The 14,489-nt window shown below is 35.5% G+C and overlaps 1 protein-coding gene across 5 annotated transcripts in view; it reads right to left on the minus strand.

Moving 5' to 3' along the window:
- Positions 1-358: 358 nt before the first annotated feature.
- Positions 359-14,489, minus strand: part of LOC127858373 (corticotropin-releasing factor receptor 1-like) — a 136,812-nt gene continuing 122,681 nt past the window's right edge. For all 5 annotated transcript variants that reach the window (XM_052395462.1, XM_052395461.1, XM_052395460.1 and 2 more), the window contains 7 exons: positions 13,908-14,061; positions 13,631-13,691; positions 6,359-6,434; positions 5,998-6,083; positions 4,694-4,829; positions 3,319-3,360; positions 359-2,049 (listed from right to left, as the gene is read on the minus strand). In XM_052395462.1, coding sequence (XP_052251422.1) covers positions 1,804-2,049; positions 3,319-3,360; positions 4,694-4,829; positions 5,998-6,083; positions 6,359-6,434; positions 13,631-13,691; positions 13,908-14,061 — 801 coding nt within the window. In that variant the 3' untranslated portion in view covers positions 359-1,803. The remainder of the gene's footprint in view (positions 2,050-3,318; positions 3,361-4,693; positions 4,830-5,997; positions 6,084-6,358; positions 6,435-13,630; positions 13,692-13,907; positions 14,062-14,489) is intronic.

Raw genomic sequence — 14,489 nt, forward strand, 5'->3', positions numbered from 1 at the left:
GAAAGTTATTTTGGCCGGGTCTCTTTATATCAGACACCGTCCCGCTATGATCGAATTTTGCGAAATACTATGTCTTGCTGCTTATGTATGCCACTTTATACTGCTAACTCACACGGGCATATCTCACTATTTTTTTCATAAACATATATTTGTAATAACGTTCAGTTGTTGAATTGACTGAAAAATTAAATACAACAACATAAAATACAAATAATATTCGCAAGTGAAACTATAAAAACACAATTGACATGTTTGATTAGACCGATGCATGCTTATATTTAAATCCTGAAAATAATGGCTACAACATGTTTACAAACTATCATCGTCATACTAATGAAAAATACGATAAAGCGGTATAGAAGGTGCCACAGTTTATTTACACAACACTTTTTACAATAAAATAATCAATGTGTCATCATGTCATACATTACCAAACTATAATAGTCGTTTACAATCACTTTCGCGAAAGTTATGGAGTTAAATAGTTCTGTTGAACAGAGCCGTACAATAAAAGAAATAAAGTTATGCATTAATCTATTCAGAGAACGCATATTATAAAAGGGGAATATTGCCGGCTTATACGGTACAATATTTTCAAAAACAGGATAATCATTAATCCATTTGTGCCTAGCGTCTAGAAAAAAAGGCCTTGGCAAACAGCGTAGACCCAGACGAGACGCCGCATGATTCGGCGTCTCATCAAGGTATGCGCTGTTTGCTTAAAGGAAGCAAATTTTTAATATAGAAATAAATATACTAGACATCCCTAATTTTGGAAATAAATTGATCCAGTTTAGAAGGATGAGAGAGTCCTCTAGGCATAAATGGGTTAATAAGAAGTTTCGTGGTTGTTTAAAACCTATGACTCGATCTAATACAAATTCAAGAATACATGTATTTACATAATTATAAAGCATTGTATCCGGGAACATTTTAAGCGGCTGCGACAAAGTTAAGCGGTAGAAGTCAACTGTATCAAATTAATTACATCAACACGAAGTACCGTTTCACGCTTGCGCACTTGTGGAATCGGGTGGGCCGAAATTCATTGTACGATGATAGCAATATTTTGGGATCGAGTTCTTTATGTTCATAAACAATCATAATTATAGTCATGTTACTTATATATTTGATGGCATCAGCGTTGACATTGGACATGGCTGAAAAAGACGAGTGTCAACGTGTATAATACACATAGTATGCGTGTTTCAACGCGTTTAATGTCAACGGTAAACAACCGATTGGAATAAACTATTTAACGTTCAACGTCATGCTTGTTGAACTTAATGACGAGGCTTGCGATTATTTCAGACAGAAGATATTTCACAGATGCCATGGATGGGAAAATACAGACCTTTAGTAACAACAAGAAAAGTCAATTATGATACGTTCTACTTCCGGTTTGTATCAGTCTTTGGATTCCTGGCATAGTATCGAAGTCTTGTTCCTTGGACCTGCTTAAATAAATATCTAAACAATGTCTCATTACTATCGTAAATTTGGTTTTCACACAAAATCAGAAACATTTCCTTGTATGAACACATCAAACGTATAAAGGTGGCGCTTGTTTACTCAATGGTGTCCTTATTTCCTGTAGTCTACCGGTGTACATGCATGTACAACACGTCCTTATTAAGATTAACATATTTAAGTTTCTTAAGATCGGATCATAGAACCGCTTATACAATATTTCGGCCTTGAACACCAGGAAACACATATCAGCTTTCAATATTCGATATCCAAGCCCCCATTAAGGTTTACGTATTTTACAAAATGTTTCACTTGAACACAAGGAAACGCTCATCAGCATTCAATATTTGAAGACGCCCCGTTTGTGTCCGTCAATGGTATGCTTTCAGTAAACACTGCCTTAGCCGTCCCCGGGTAGAGGGCGCTGCCGCCCTCCATTGCCCCGTTTGCCATGGTCACCGCCGTATGCCCGTACTCACTGTTCCGTGTCCAGCCGCCATATGAAGTCCTTGTGAATTTTGTGCTTAACGATCTGGCATCATTCAACCTTGAAATCTTCTTTTTAAGCACACCTTTCACCTGTAATTTTACATTTCATTAACTGTATTTGCGTAATTTACTGCAAAGTTTTTTTCCGTATAATATCAATCTTTGAAGACAATTAATTTAAGACCGAGCCAGTTGTTTTAAATGAAAAGTGCTATAAGGCACGCATATGTTTTTTTCTATAATATAATGTTTCCCAAATCAGTGTACTTTTCATATGAATTTCATGCTTTTCCCAAAATGGCCAGGAAAAGGCCTGATGTATCTGCATATATTGTGTCAATATTTGATGATAAAAACATTCCAATTTGGTCCATTTTATTGATTAAAAAACGCTCAAATTTGCCATTTTATCGAGTAGAAAGTCCCAATTAGACTCACAATGGCTAGGAAAACTGAGAGTGTGCATGAAGGCTAAACTGTCTGAAACAAATGTTGAACAAATCATTGGGATATATTTTTGAAAAAGGACAGAGAAATTAAGCTGTGAATATAACATTCATACATACAGGTGTATTCATATAATAAACTTCATAACATATAAAAGACTGAATTTTAATTTTCCACTTTTCCTAAAAACGACGCGTTTTTCCCCTTTGGACGGGCTCGGCCAACATTCCCCTATTTTTGAAAAAAAAAACACTGGCAGTATTTGGGTTAATATTATATATTTGTTAAAAATCCAGCAGACCTTTGCATCTTGCATAACACTATTTCGTTTAACGCTCACATTTAAAGTGATGTGTATACCAATCAGCATAACATATCATATGAACGTTGCGAATTCTCGCAGTAATTAACGTTTTTTTTCAATTTAGGTAAAGTGCATATGCCCATTGGCCTGTACGAAATTTAAGGTCAATCACAAAGGGTTGAAGAGAAATGTGAATACTGTGTTTTCATCATCATATCCTAGGTAGTTCTTAATTATTACAACCTTTACTGTTTTCTAATTTTAGGACTGGTCACCTGACCGTTTAAAAACAAAATGTGTTTAATACCTTCGCTGCCGTTTATCAGAAAACCAATTTTCATAAAGTAAGGAATGCCTTTTGCAGTACTCGCGGGATGAAGCAATGTGGATAGACTAACAGAGACAGACAGGCAAAAAGACAGAGAGATATACGGTTGGCAAATGCGGTATTTCAGCACTTCTACCGTTATTGTACACGATCAACCACTTTAAACGACATTATAAATTATTTAATACGAGTTAACATTATTGCAGCTTGACTTTAATTTGTAATTAAAAACGATGGTAACATGGAAATTAGGTATAAGGCGTCTGCACAATACAATTACCTCCCCATTCAAGAAGCAATAGAAGAACGCCACTAAGAGCCCCTGAAATGTAAAACACACACCGCAATGTCATACTTAGCGGGCGGTAAATGTAACACTTTATATTTATGCGCATTATATTGCTCATATTTTGTGTTGGTATAGTCTGAAGACTAAACAAATCTCAATCATAAACTAAATATAATAACTATATAAACACGGTTATAAAATATACATGTATTTTTCAATTTAAAGTTTGTATAGATTGCTAATAACATATTCCAAAATAATGTAAATTTTTCAAATTGAATTTCAATTGTTAATTGTAAGTTTGTTCATATTACTCATTGGAATATTGTATGAGTTTTTTAGTTCAATAAAAACCTACAAACAAACGGACGAATTACGATTTCTACAACACGTTATAATACATATCAGAATATTTCATTGATGTGTTCACAAAACTGAGATTAATATGATAGTCATGATGATAGTAAACGTTATAACATTAATAACATACAGTTATGTACATACAATTTAAAAAATCGAAGTTAGATATTGACATATATCGTTTCAATTTTACCATTTGCTTTAAGATAACCACGTTTTCCGATGTGTTTCTTTATATACTTTATAATAAAACTAAGTTGATTGAAACGATATTTGAAAGGATCATGTGCATTCGTGATGTGCGTGTATTGGATGTTGTCGATTGCATCAATAAAAAACTGTTTTCCCTACTTTATTCATAATATATTGCCCCATTTAAGTTTTATGTAATGTACACAATACAAAAACATATGACGCTTATGTGCTTAATGTATAGACGAATTAATTCAAACAACCGGAGTGAACCTTGATTTCAAAATTATGATGACATTTGTTAATATTCTTGATTTACCTAAGTGGGGAATACATGTGAATAGGAACTGAAGCTTCAAACTATGGATCTCCTACCAAGTATTTTTTTTAGACGCACATATGTTTATGTCTTTGTTTGTTTTAGAATGTATGTAACAAACAAACATGCATGGTTATGAATGTTTCAGGATAAATGTCCGTCCATGTGTCGACTCGTGTCCAAATATGAAACAATCAAGCAGTTGCTCCTTTCACTGTTGCCACTGATGTTGATATTGCTGATAATAACGATAATGAAGATAATGATGTTGTTATTGATAATAATTATGATCACGAACAGGCCGGAAAAAGAAAAAAAGTGAGTACATGAAGGTAGAACAACATTGACAATAACGCAATGATGTGCAATGCTCTCGTAACTCAAAAGGTTGCTGTTTTTTTTAAAGAAGCATCGAAATGTTCAACCAAGTAAAAAACATATTAGAAATCGTAAGGGCGAAATATATAATGGATTAGATGATTTAATTGCAATTACCTGAAACGACTGCAAAATGGCGTTGATGAGCTTGAAAACTGTTTCCACAGTTGGGTGATTTACTGGCGGCATAATGAAGAACACATACGTGATTCCAAGTAGAGGAAACAAAATGATGGTTGCTTTAACCGCTTTTCTGAAAATATAGGCATTATTATGAACACATATGTGATACCAAGTAGAGATAAAATAGTGGCCTTAATCGATTTCCTGGAAATTTATAAGTTTCCATTCGTAATGATATTTTTGTAAAAAGTGAAGGAATTAGAGTGAGAAATACAATTGCTAAAGTTAACAAAAGTGAAATGTGTACTTTTGGTATCAAAATAGGGAAAACTCTGTTCATGTGTACACTATTTTATTAAAAGCAAACACTCTCATACCGAGCACTTTTGCAAACATATTTTACATAATTTTAATGATAATGAGGGTTAACTTGACCAACAATTTTTGTTTAAAAAACAAATTTATAAAATAATTAAAGATTGTTAAGCTTATTACATTTTTATTTTTAGAAACCATAATTCGCATTAAGGAATCAATCCAAAAAATATCTTCATAAACTTAAGACTTAAACACTTTAATTTAATCATTTCTTATTTTCGGATTATCAAATTAAATCATACGTGCAAAAGGCCTTTAAAAAAAAGATTAACTGTAAACGGTTTGTTTTTGTGTACTGTTTATATATCAGAATCCGATACTGTACTTAATCAGCATGTTAAGCATTATTATTCGGCGAAAACAAAAGTTTTCCAAACCCGAAAAACCATATGTTGGACCTTCCCTTACTTGTTCGTTATATCGGGTATAGTGCTTCATCATTTTTACTTAATGCTATAATATTCACTTAATGAAAACACTGTTTGCGATAAGTTGCCCTTTTTTCGACTTTATTCTCAAATTAACTTTAATTTGTCATAAATTAACTAAAAAACTGAAAACAAGATTGGGAATATTATAAAAGCCATTTATCACTTTATAAAAGTGGGGAATCGCAAAACGAAAGTAAACAAACACAAATTTAGCCGACCTTAATTTGTAGGCACTGTTGGTGAAGACACATGTTATTCTGTGTTAGGCCTTATTGAAAAATCACTGAAGTCAATGCGTTTCGATCATGAACATATACAAACTGCATTTCGTGTAGCTATGAATGAGAGGTGTTCAGAATAGTCCATGCTTTTAACTGTTAAATCAACTACTGCAAGCTAATTAACTGTTTTGAATATGAGACAACGTTATGTGTCTTTATATGCTATTACTGATTACATATTGGTTTATTTCGTATCTACGTTACATACCTATATTGGCGTGTTTCTAATGTATGTGACGCCCGCAGCTTTGTTATCAAAACCCACACTATTGTCGCCATGAAAATGATGTTTAACTGAAAGAAAAGAAACAAAAATTTCCACTTCTTCCAAACATAAAATTAACAAAGAATACAGTGACAGTTTTATGACCAGAAAACCAATAGCATGCTAATGCAATCGGAGTTGAACAATACGTGTATTCGAACAAGTAACAGATGTACAAAATGTGTTTGTATTTCGTAAATACATGCTTGATCACTAAAGCATTTCTTTATTTAATATAACGTGTACACGTATGTATTCGAGCGTAATATCTTGTATAACGTTTCACGATATATACTATACTTACGCACAAGACGAACAAGATGGGGGCCATATAAACGTAGTCATATTTCTCGGTCTTCGTCTGGTCTGGTAACCAACAACTGTAAACAATTGGGCAACGATAAATGTTTATACAAACACAGAAAGTTTCACTATGTTCATAATATGTTTATTATGCATTTACATGATAATTGTTAAATAAACGTACTTGTACCGAAATACTTTTGTTCCATAACTGCATCTTCTTTTTTATAGTTCAAAATACACATTATAGTATGCCATCATATCCAATAGCACAGTCCCTGGGCACCTCCCGTGTGCAAAAAAGAGTGAAAGCTTATTTATATATCAATTTTTTAGGTAAATGTCTGAAGTGTCAGAAAATTTCGGGTGGACGTTTCGCGTAATGGTACGTTTTTTGTAATCCAAGATGGCGAACAACATGGCCGCATTTTCTGAAAATGAAGTAGATTCTTATTTTTCTTGAATAAACAATGGAAAACATGTTGTTTTTTTTTCGCAAAATATGTCACTTGATGCCATATTTTTCGACAAATAATATAAACAATATAAAAATTGAAAGTGAGTGCAAACTTTTATTTCTGTTGATTGTAATTTTGTAAATTACTTCAACTGTACAGCGGTAAAGTGTACGGGCATCAATATTATTTACATTGATGCTATTTTCATTTTAAACGGACAAGGCGTTGTTGTTTTATTCCCATTAAAAGGTGGGTGGGGTAAATCAAAATTCAACAAAAAAATACATAACTGTTGTAGGGTCAATATTTGAAAAATATACCTTCAACCACCAAAAAGTTGCTACAAAAGGTATTTGAACTGATTCTGGTAGGGTAGAAGGTCATTAAAAAAATATCAAAAGCTTACCACAATCGGACTTCCGTAAGAATGTTTTTTACAAGATGGCCGCCAAGACCTATTAATGATCATAACTATAAGATCAAATGTGATGAATTTGGTGTCTATACATAGGTTGTAAGGGGCAAATAGCACATTACGATCATCAGACATTGTTTAAGTTTACAATAGTACGCACACATTTCAGCATGGCGTCCAAATATGGCCGCCAATATGGCCGCAAAAACTTATTTATGATCATAACTATGTAACTATCCACTCAAATTTGATAAAATTTTTGTCTATACCCAAGTTTTAAGGGGCAAAGAACACATTAATATCATCAGACAAAGTGTAAGTTAATTATGTTACACAGAAATCGAACATGGCTTCAAAAATAGCCGCCAAAACCTATTAATGATCATAACTATGTTACTATCCACTCAAGTTTGACGATTTTGGTGTCTCTACATAGGTTTCAGGGGGGAAATGAACACATTAAGATTATCAGACATTGTTTAAGTTAATTATATTACACACAAATCCAACACAGCGTCCAATATGACCGCCTAGTTGGCCGCCAAAACCTATTTTTGATCATTAAATATGTAACTATCCACTCAAATTTGATGAATTTGGTGTATATATACCTAGGTTTCAGAGAGCAAACAACACATTAATATCACATTTATATCAGCAGACAAAATGTAAGCTAATTATGTTACACAAAAATCCAACACGGCGTCCCAAATTGACATCGACACAACTCGAAGGACCACAAGTCCATACCTTTTTTACTCAAACGTATTGGTTGTTATTTAAAACGCCATAGTTTAGGAGACAGGGAACACTTTAATCGAATTGAGATTTACACTAAGGAGTTGAATAATCATAAAATCCGATATACGACATTTGGAAGAGAGAATGAACTAGCACATGACTTCATGATAGGTTCAGGTTTTACTAACTTATGTAAACTTCATTTTTTACCGTTGATGAAAATCATTGAAGATTAATTACAGCCTGAATAAGCACGAGTTCTTTCAAAAGGTTAGTATTATACACTTTGCGTTCCTTTGACTATTTATTTACATCAAAGCGGAAGTAGATGGTCGTATTGTCTCTTTTGGAGTAATGCAGAGTCAAGATGAGAAAATCTGTATCCTCGCTCACCAACGTTGTGGTGCTACGAAGGGATCGTTATACTGTTGCTTTAACAATGTTACGTCTGCATCCTCTGAAGACAGAACTACATAGCATCCCATTTTAGTCAGATTAATGCTGATCAGAGCAATCATGCCGGTGTTGTTTCTGTCACGAGACAAAAAGTCTTCCTTTTTTACATGAGCATTCTGTTTCTTTGCGGAAACTCAGAATATGATTCACGTTTGTTTCATCGTCTCCGGTGCGTTTTGTCTTTGTTATAATGACCGTCTTCGTAGCCATCGAACCCCAGTGTCGCTTGTCCGTAATGCTTTTTTCTGAATCTACATAAGACTCGGCTATTGCGTTATATGAGTCGCCCTTCTCCATGGTCAACGATGCAGCAAAGGGCCACCATCGTGCATCTGTTTCTTGAATACAGTTCATCACAGTCTCACATGTATTGTCTACAGCATACTCTCAAATTTCCTATGCGATCTGAGGCTTATCTGCTGTAAAAAGTCTGTTATTGGCTTCAAAGAAGGCAGCAGGATGGGAGCTCAGTTCATATGACAATACGACTGGAAGGGAAGGATCTCCAGATTTTAACGCCACCAGAAAACGCTGGAACAGAAGATCACGATAAAAAGCACGGTCAGAAGCTAAGCTATTCCCAAGAGCTTTGGCTCTGTATTGTCTTGTGAATTTATAAGCAAAGACCGACTTTTCTATGATAGATCTTATGGTCGTTTTCCCAACCCCTAAATTGCATGAGCATTCACATCGAACCCAGCCATTGACCGTGTTTCTCAGAGTAGGGTCAGCTGTGAATGGTGAGAAGTTTGTAAACTGTGTCTGCATTTTCTCTAGATCAGAAGAATCCCATTTGATGCACGCATCAGTTGAGTCTTTGTGTTGTGGACTTTTAGTATAGGTCAGGTTTGTAAAATCCTGCATCGCACTGTTGTGCTCGGATATTGCAGATAGGGACCAAGGGGTTTGCATTTCCTCGGCCATTCCACTGCCTCGAGTAAGATCACATATGCTCTATAAAAACATCATCAATGTTTGCTCAATGACAAGATCACGTCCTAGCCCAGCCCAGCACTGATGGGTCCTACGAACAACGTGAAAACTAATACCGAACTTTTCAGTTTCAGCAAAGATGGATAGCAAATCGGGCACTGCCAGCTTATGCATCAGCCAACACTCAGTACGATATGCTTTTATCAACACCCTTGAATTGTTAATCATAAGCTGATAAGTCAGCCATACTATGCTTGTCATTGAGGTCTGGGCAAGTTCATGTTTCTTCCTCTCTGTACCCCTCTCGAGTTTGATCAAACAAAATCGCGTCATTTTGCCCCTAAGAAGGAAAGAGTACAAATCCATAGAATGCAAGGTAAGGGGCGTTGGTATTGGGGCGGCAGGGGCGGCTACCGCCGCCCTGATATTCCGGCTAGTCGTCGTTTTATAAATAAAACGTAAAGTCCCCTAAAATCGCCACCCCAAAACCAGTATTTTTGTAATCACGCGTCGTCAGTGCAGAATCCATGTGTCCCCTCTCCGTCTTCTTCGAGGTTGCCAATAGTGATGTGTCAATATCCCTCGTTAGGTGTCAAAAACCAGGGGCCCGGATAAATGTCATTGCGTTAATTGTTTTATTGTTCTTTTCCGTGATTGCACTGTCGGTGTTTTGATTAAGGACAGGCTATCCTTTTAATTTTAATTGATCGCTTTAATTCAAAGGTAACTGCCACTTAAAACAATTTTGAGTAAATATACGTGTGAAAAACATTAATTTGATTGAACATATGTTTGTTCGCTTAGTATAACAGTTTACGTTTTTATTAGAAATCATTGAAACAATATCATTTATGTAATTGCTTAATGTTCAAAATGAGTATTCCTAATCAGCCTCGAAATTTTGCTTTTCCTAAGCGTACATTCGGGAAGAAAAAGCTAGAACAGCGTTCATTCAAATCTAGTTGGTTTGATTCGTTCACATGGCTCCACTGCGATGAGGAATGTATATTAGTATTACGAAGGTGGACGGCAGCTTCATCAGTGACGGCTTCTCGAACTGAAAAGAGGGTCCCGTGAAGTTCCGGAAGCACAACAGCAGCGAGTACCACAAGGAGGCGGTCGAGCGACTGGAGACGCTTCCCGCCACTACGTGTGACGTAGGAGAGACGCTCTTAGCGGGGCACGCTAAGGAGAAGGCCGACAACCGGAAGCAGCTGCTTCAAATCATTCGCAGCATACGGTTCCTCGCACGCCAGGGAATCGCGCAACGTGGGCATGACGACGATGAGGGAAACTTGTTGAGATTTCTGGGTCGTCGTCGGCGGCATTGGCCAGACTTATTTCATGACAAACTGAGAAAAAGACAAAAGTCCAGCAATTATATCAACATGAAAGTTCCCCCAAAATGCACAATATTAAATGTAATGGTATTTTTTTTTTGGAACCACGGGAGAGGACAACCCTCTCAAACGAACCCCTTTATGTTCCCAATACCGAAACTGGACCGCGGCCCCAATGTTTGGAGGTTATCCACGCCCCTGGCATTATCCAGCAGTGTCTGAATGTCTGGATCTTCCTGGCTCATTTCGGCTGTAAGCTGGCTGTGTATGCACTTTGCAACAAGACGATGGTCCCGTGGAGCCCTCTGGACAGCTTTTGCACGATTGCATTTTCTCCATAGACAGCCTTTAGTATGTTTTTGAGAGCAATTTCTTCCATTCCCCCCGCAATTTCATACGTTTATGAAACATCCCAAATTCTGAACAATATTTTCAACTAATTTGTAGCACATCAATCATGATTTTGGCAGCCTTCCAATACAAGTGTTGTTCAAACGTTACAATGGTGTGACGAATCTGGCAAGGTTGCAAACTTAGGCTTATGTTGACAGGATGCACGCTTTGTCCCCATTGTACATATTAATCATATGCAAGAATTTGACTGACAACATCCCACGGTACTGTGGTTGCTGATGCAAGATACGCATCATTCCCTGCCAATTCAGTGTTGCCTGAAGCTGAAAAATATCGACTCTCTTGTCAAAATCCAGAAATCGCAGCAGGTCTAAACTAATGGACTTGCGGTCCTTCGTATTGTGTCTTTAGACACAATGTGAGATTTCTGTGTAACATAAAAAAACTTAAACTATGTCTGGCAGTCGTGATGTGTTCTTTGCCCCTTGAAACCTCGGCATAGACACCAAAATAATAAAATTTGAGTGGGTATTACATAGTTTTGATCATTTTTGCGGCCATCTTGGTGGCAATTTTAGACGCCATGTTGGGTTTGTGTGCACTATTGTAATCTTAAACAATGTCTGATGATCTTAATGAGTTCTTTGCCTCTGGAAACCTATGTGTAGACACCAAATTCATCAAATTTCAGTGGATAGTTACATAGTTATGATAATTTATAGGTTTTGGTTGCCATCTTGGCGGCCACTTTTGACTCCATTCTAGATTTGGGTGTAATTTAATATAATTATACAATGTCTGATGATCTTTATGTGTTCTTTGCCCCTTGAAACCTATGTATATCCACCAAAATAATCAAATTTGAGTGGATATTTACATAGTTTTGATCATTTAGGTTTTGGCGGCCATCTTGGCGGCCATCTTGGCGGCCATTTTGGACGCCATGTTGGATTTGCGTGTATTATTCTAAACTTAAACACTATCTGATGATATTAATGTGTTCTTTGCCCTTTGAAACCTATGTGTAGACACCAAATTCATCAAATGTGATCGTATAGTTACATAGTTATGATCAGTACTAGGTCTTAGCGGCCATCTTAGCGGCCATCTTGTAAAAACATCTTTCCGGAAGTCCAATTGTGGTAAACTTTTGATATGTTTTTAAGGACCTTCTACCCTACCAGTATCAGTTAAAATACTTTTTTTACCAGCTATTTGGTGGTTGAAGGTATAATTTTCATCTATTGACCCTACTACAGTTATGTAATTTTTTGTTGAATTCTAATTTACCCCACCCACCTTTTAATGGGAATAAAACAACAACGCCGTGTCCGTTTTAGATAAAAATTGCATCAATGTAAAGAATATTGATTGCCGTACACTATACAGCTATACAGTTGAAATAATTTACAAAATTACAATCAACAGAAATGAAAGTTTGCACTCACTTTCATTTTTTATGCTTTTTTCGCCATTTTTGATACTTTTTTTGTCTTTTTAAAAATATTGTTCAACTAATATGGCAGAAAGTGACATATTTAGCCTACAAAACATTTTTCCCATTGTTTATTTAAGAAAAATTAAAATCTACTTGAATTTCAGAAAATTCAGACTGAAAAACGGATAATTGGATTTTTATTATTTTTGGCGGCCATCTTGGACGCCATATTGGATTACAAAAAACGTACCATCACGCGGCAAGTCCACCCAAAATTTTCTGACACTTCAGACATTTACCTAAAAATGATATATATATCAGCTTTCACTCTTTTTTGCACACGGGAGGTGCCCAGGGACTGTACTAAATGTAGTTGTGACAGTCGCGTGTTATTTTACTTATATTTAGATGTGTTATTATTTGACAGCTAAAGAATATAAAGTCAGGATTGTTGCTAAAATTGACTTTAAAAGTTGTTATGATCATAAATCATTAGATAAACAATTATATTTTATGGCCATGCATATCATACAAACACTATTGTTGTTCATGATATAAATTTAGCAACACTATTTTGAAATGATTTATGTGTTTTACGCACTCTTTATTAAATCACGTTCGCTCAGCAGTATCAGTATTCAGACACACGTACGTTTGGACACGTACTTTTATTAAAACAGTTTTTAAATAATAATATTGACATAAACTATACAACAATTTTCGGAACATTATATTTCCCTTTTGAACTGTTTAATATTGAATGAAACATTGTATAGATTGACGAAAACACAAAAAAGGCGATCATTGCAAACTCGGATATAGACAGCATTGATCCATTGCAAATACACCTCAAACAAAAGTACACACAAAAGCTTAATCGACGATTTGTATAACAAACCATGACTTCAAAGGCTATTGTGTGACGTCAATTTACGCGCATGCATTTAGCCCAGCTAATCCAGAACTAGGTTATTTACCAGTAATATCCATTATGATCGGTTTGATGTAATGTTATTCATTTTTATATGAATATCCCATAAAAATACCATCCAATTAAAAGCAAATAACATAGAATTAAATGATTTTGGGTTTGATATTAACATTCGATTAATTTAAATAACACAGTTACCGAACTTACTCGTCGTCTGCTAATAACTTGCGCACAATTATCCACGCAATCATGTTCACTGCAGGAATACCTTTAAATAGACAAAGGATATTAATTCAAGTTACGAACATAGGGATCATGACCACGTTTTACTTTGCATACAAGTGCATGTTATTATAATTTGTTGATTAATCTAAGGGTAAATACTATTACATGTATATTGTTTGAAAAAAAGCACATGTACACGTTACTCAAAATACAAAACTATTATTCCCTTAGATGCGAATTTACTTGCTATGCAACGTACCCCACCCGATACACAGAAGGTAGGAAAGACGGATCTTGTCTGCAGAGAATGTCCACACGATGATCACGTGCAGGTACATGCCCTCGACGAACATCCAGAAGAAATTAGTGGCGTGGAGGAAGTTGAAAAGACTGGTCATCAATTTACAAACCCACTGCAATTAAAATAAAACGTGTGAAAAATATTTGTAGTAGTCAAATATCACCATTGAAACGTATGAGCCTTATTAAATTAATACACAGCCTTCTGATAGTAACCGCATGACAACGTTTATGTAGTAAAAATGCAAAGTGTCGCTGCACAGATAATAGCAATTAAATGCAATGCTGCAAATCAGTTCACTATTCAAAAGAAAACGTAAAGGAGATGGTGAAATTGGAAATCGGACTGCAATTCTTAAAATGTATGTCTTACAGCCTTTACATCTATGGAAACACAATAACAAACGATCAACACATCGCTAAGAAAAGCAATTACAAAAACTCAATTGCCTTTTTTGGAACTTCTTGCAAGAATTTAGAATTTATTGTTCAATCTGTTTTCTTGTAGAAACAAAGTGAAACGAAGTTTACTTTGGAACAA

This window comes from Dreissena polymorpha, chromosome 14 (genome assembly GCF_020536995.1).
Source record: "Dreissena polymorpha isolate Duluth1 chromosome 14, UMN_Dpol_1.0, whole genome shotgun sequence".
NCBI classification, from domain to species: domain Eukaryota; kingdom Metazoa; phylum Mollusca; class Bivalvia; order Myida; family Dreissenidae; genus Dreissena; species Dreissena polymorpha.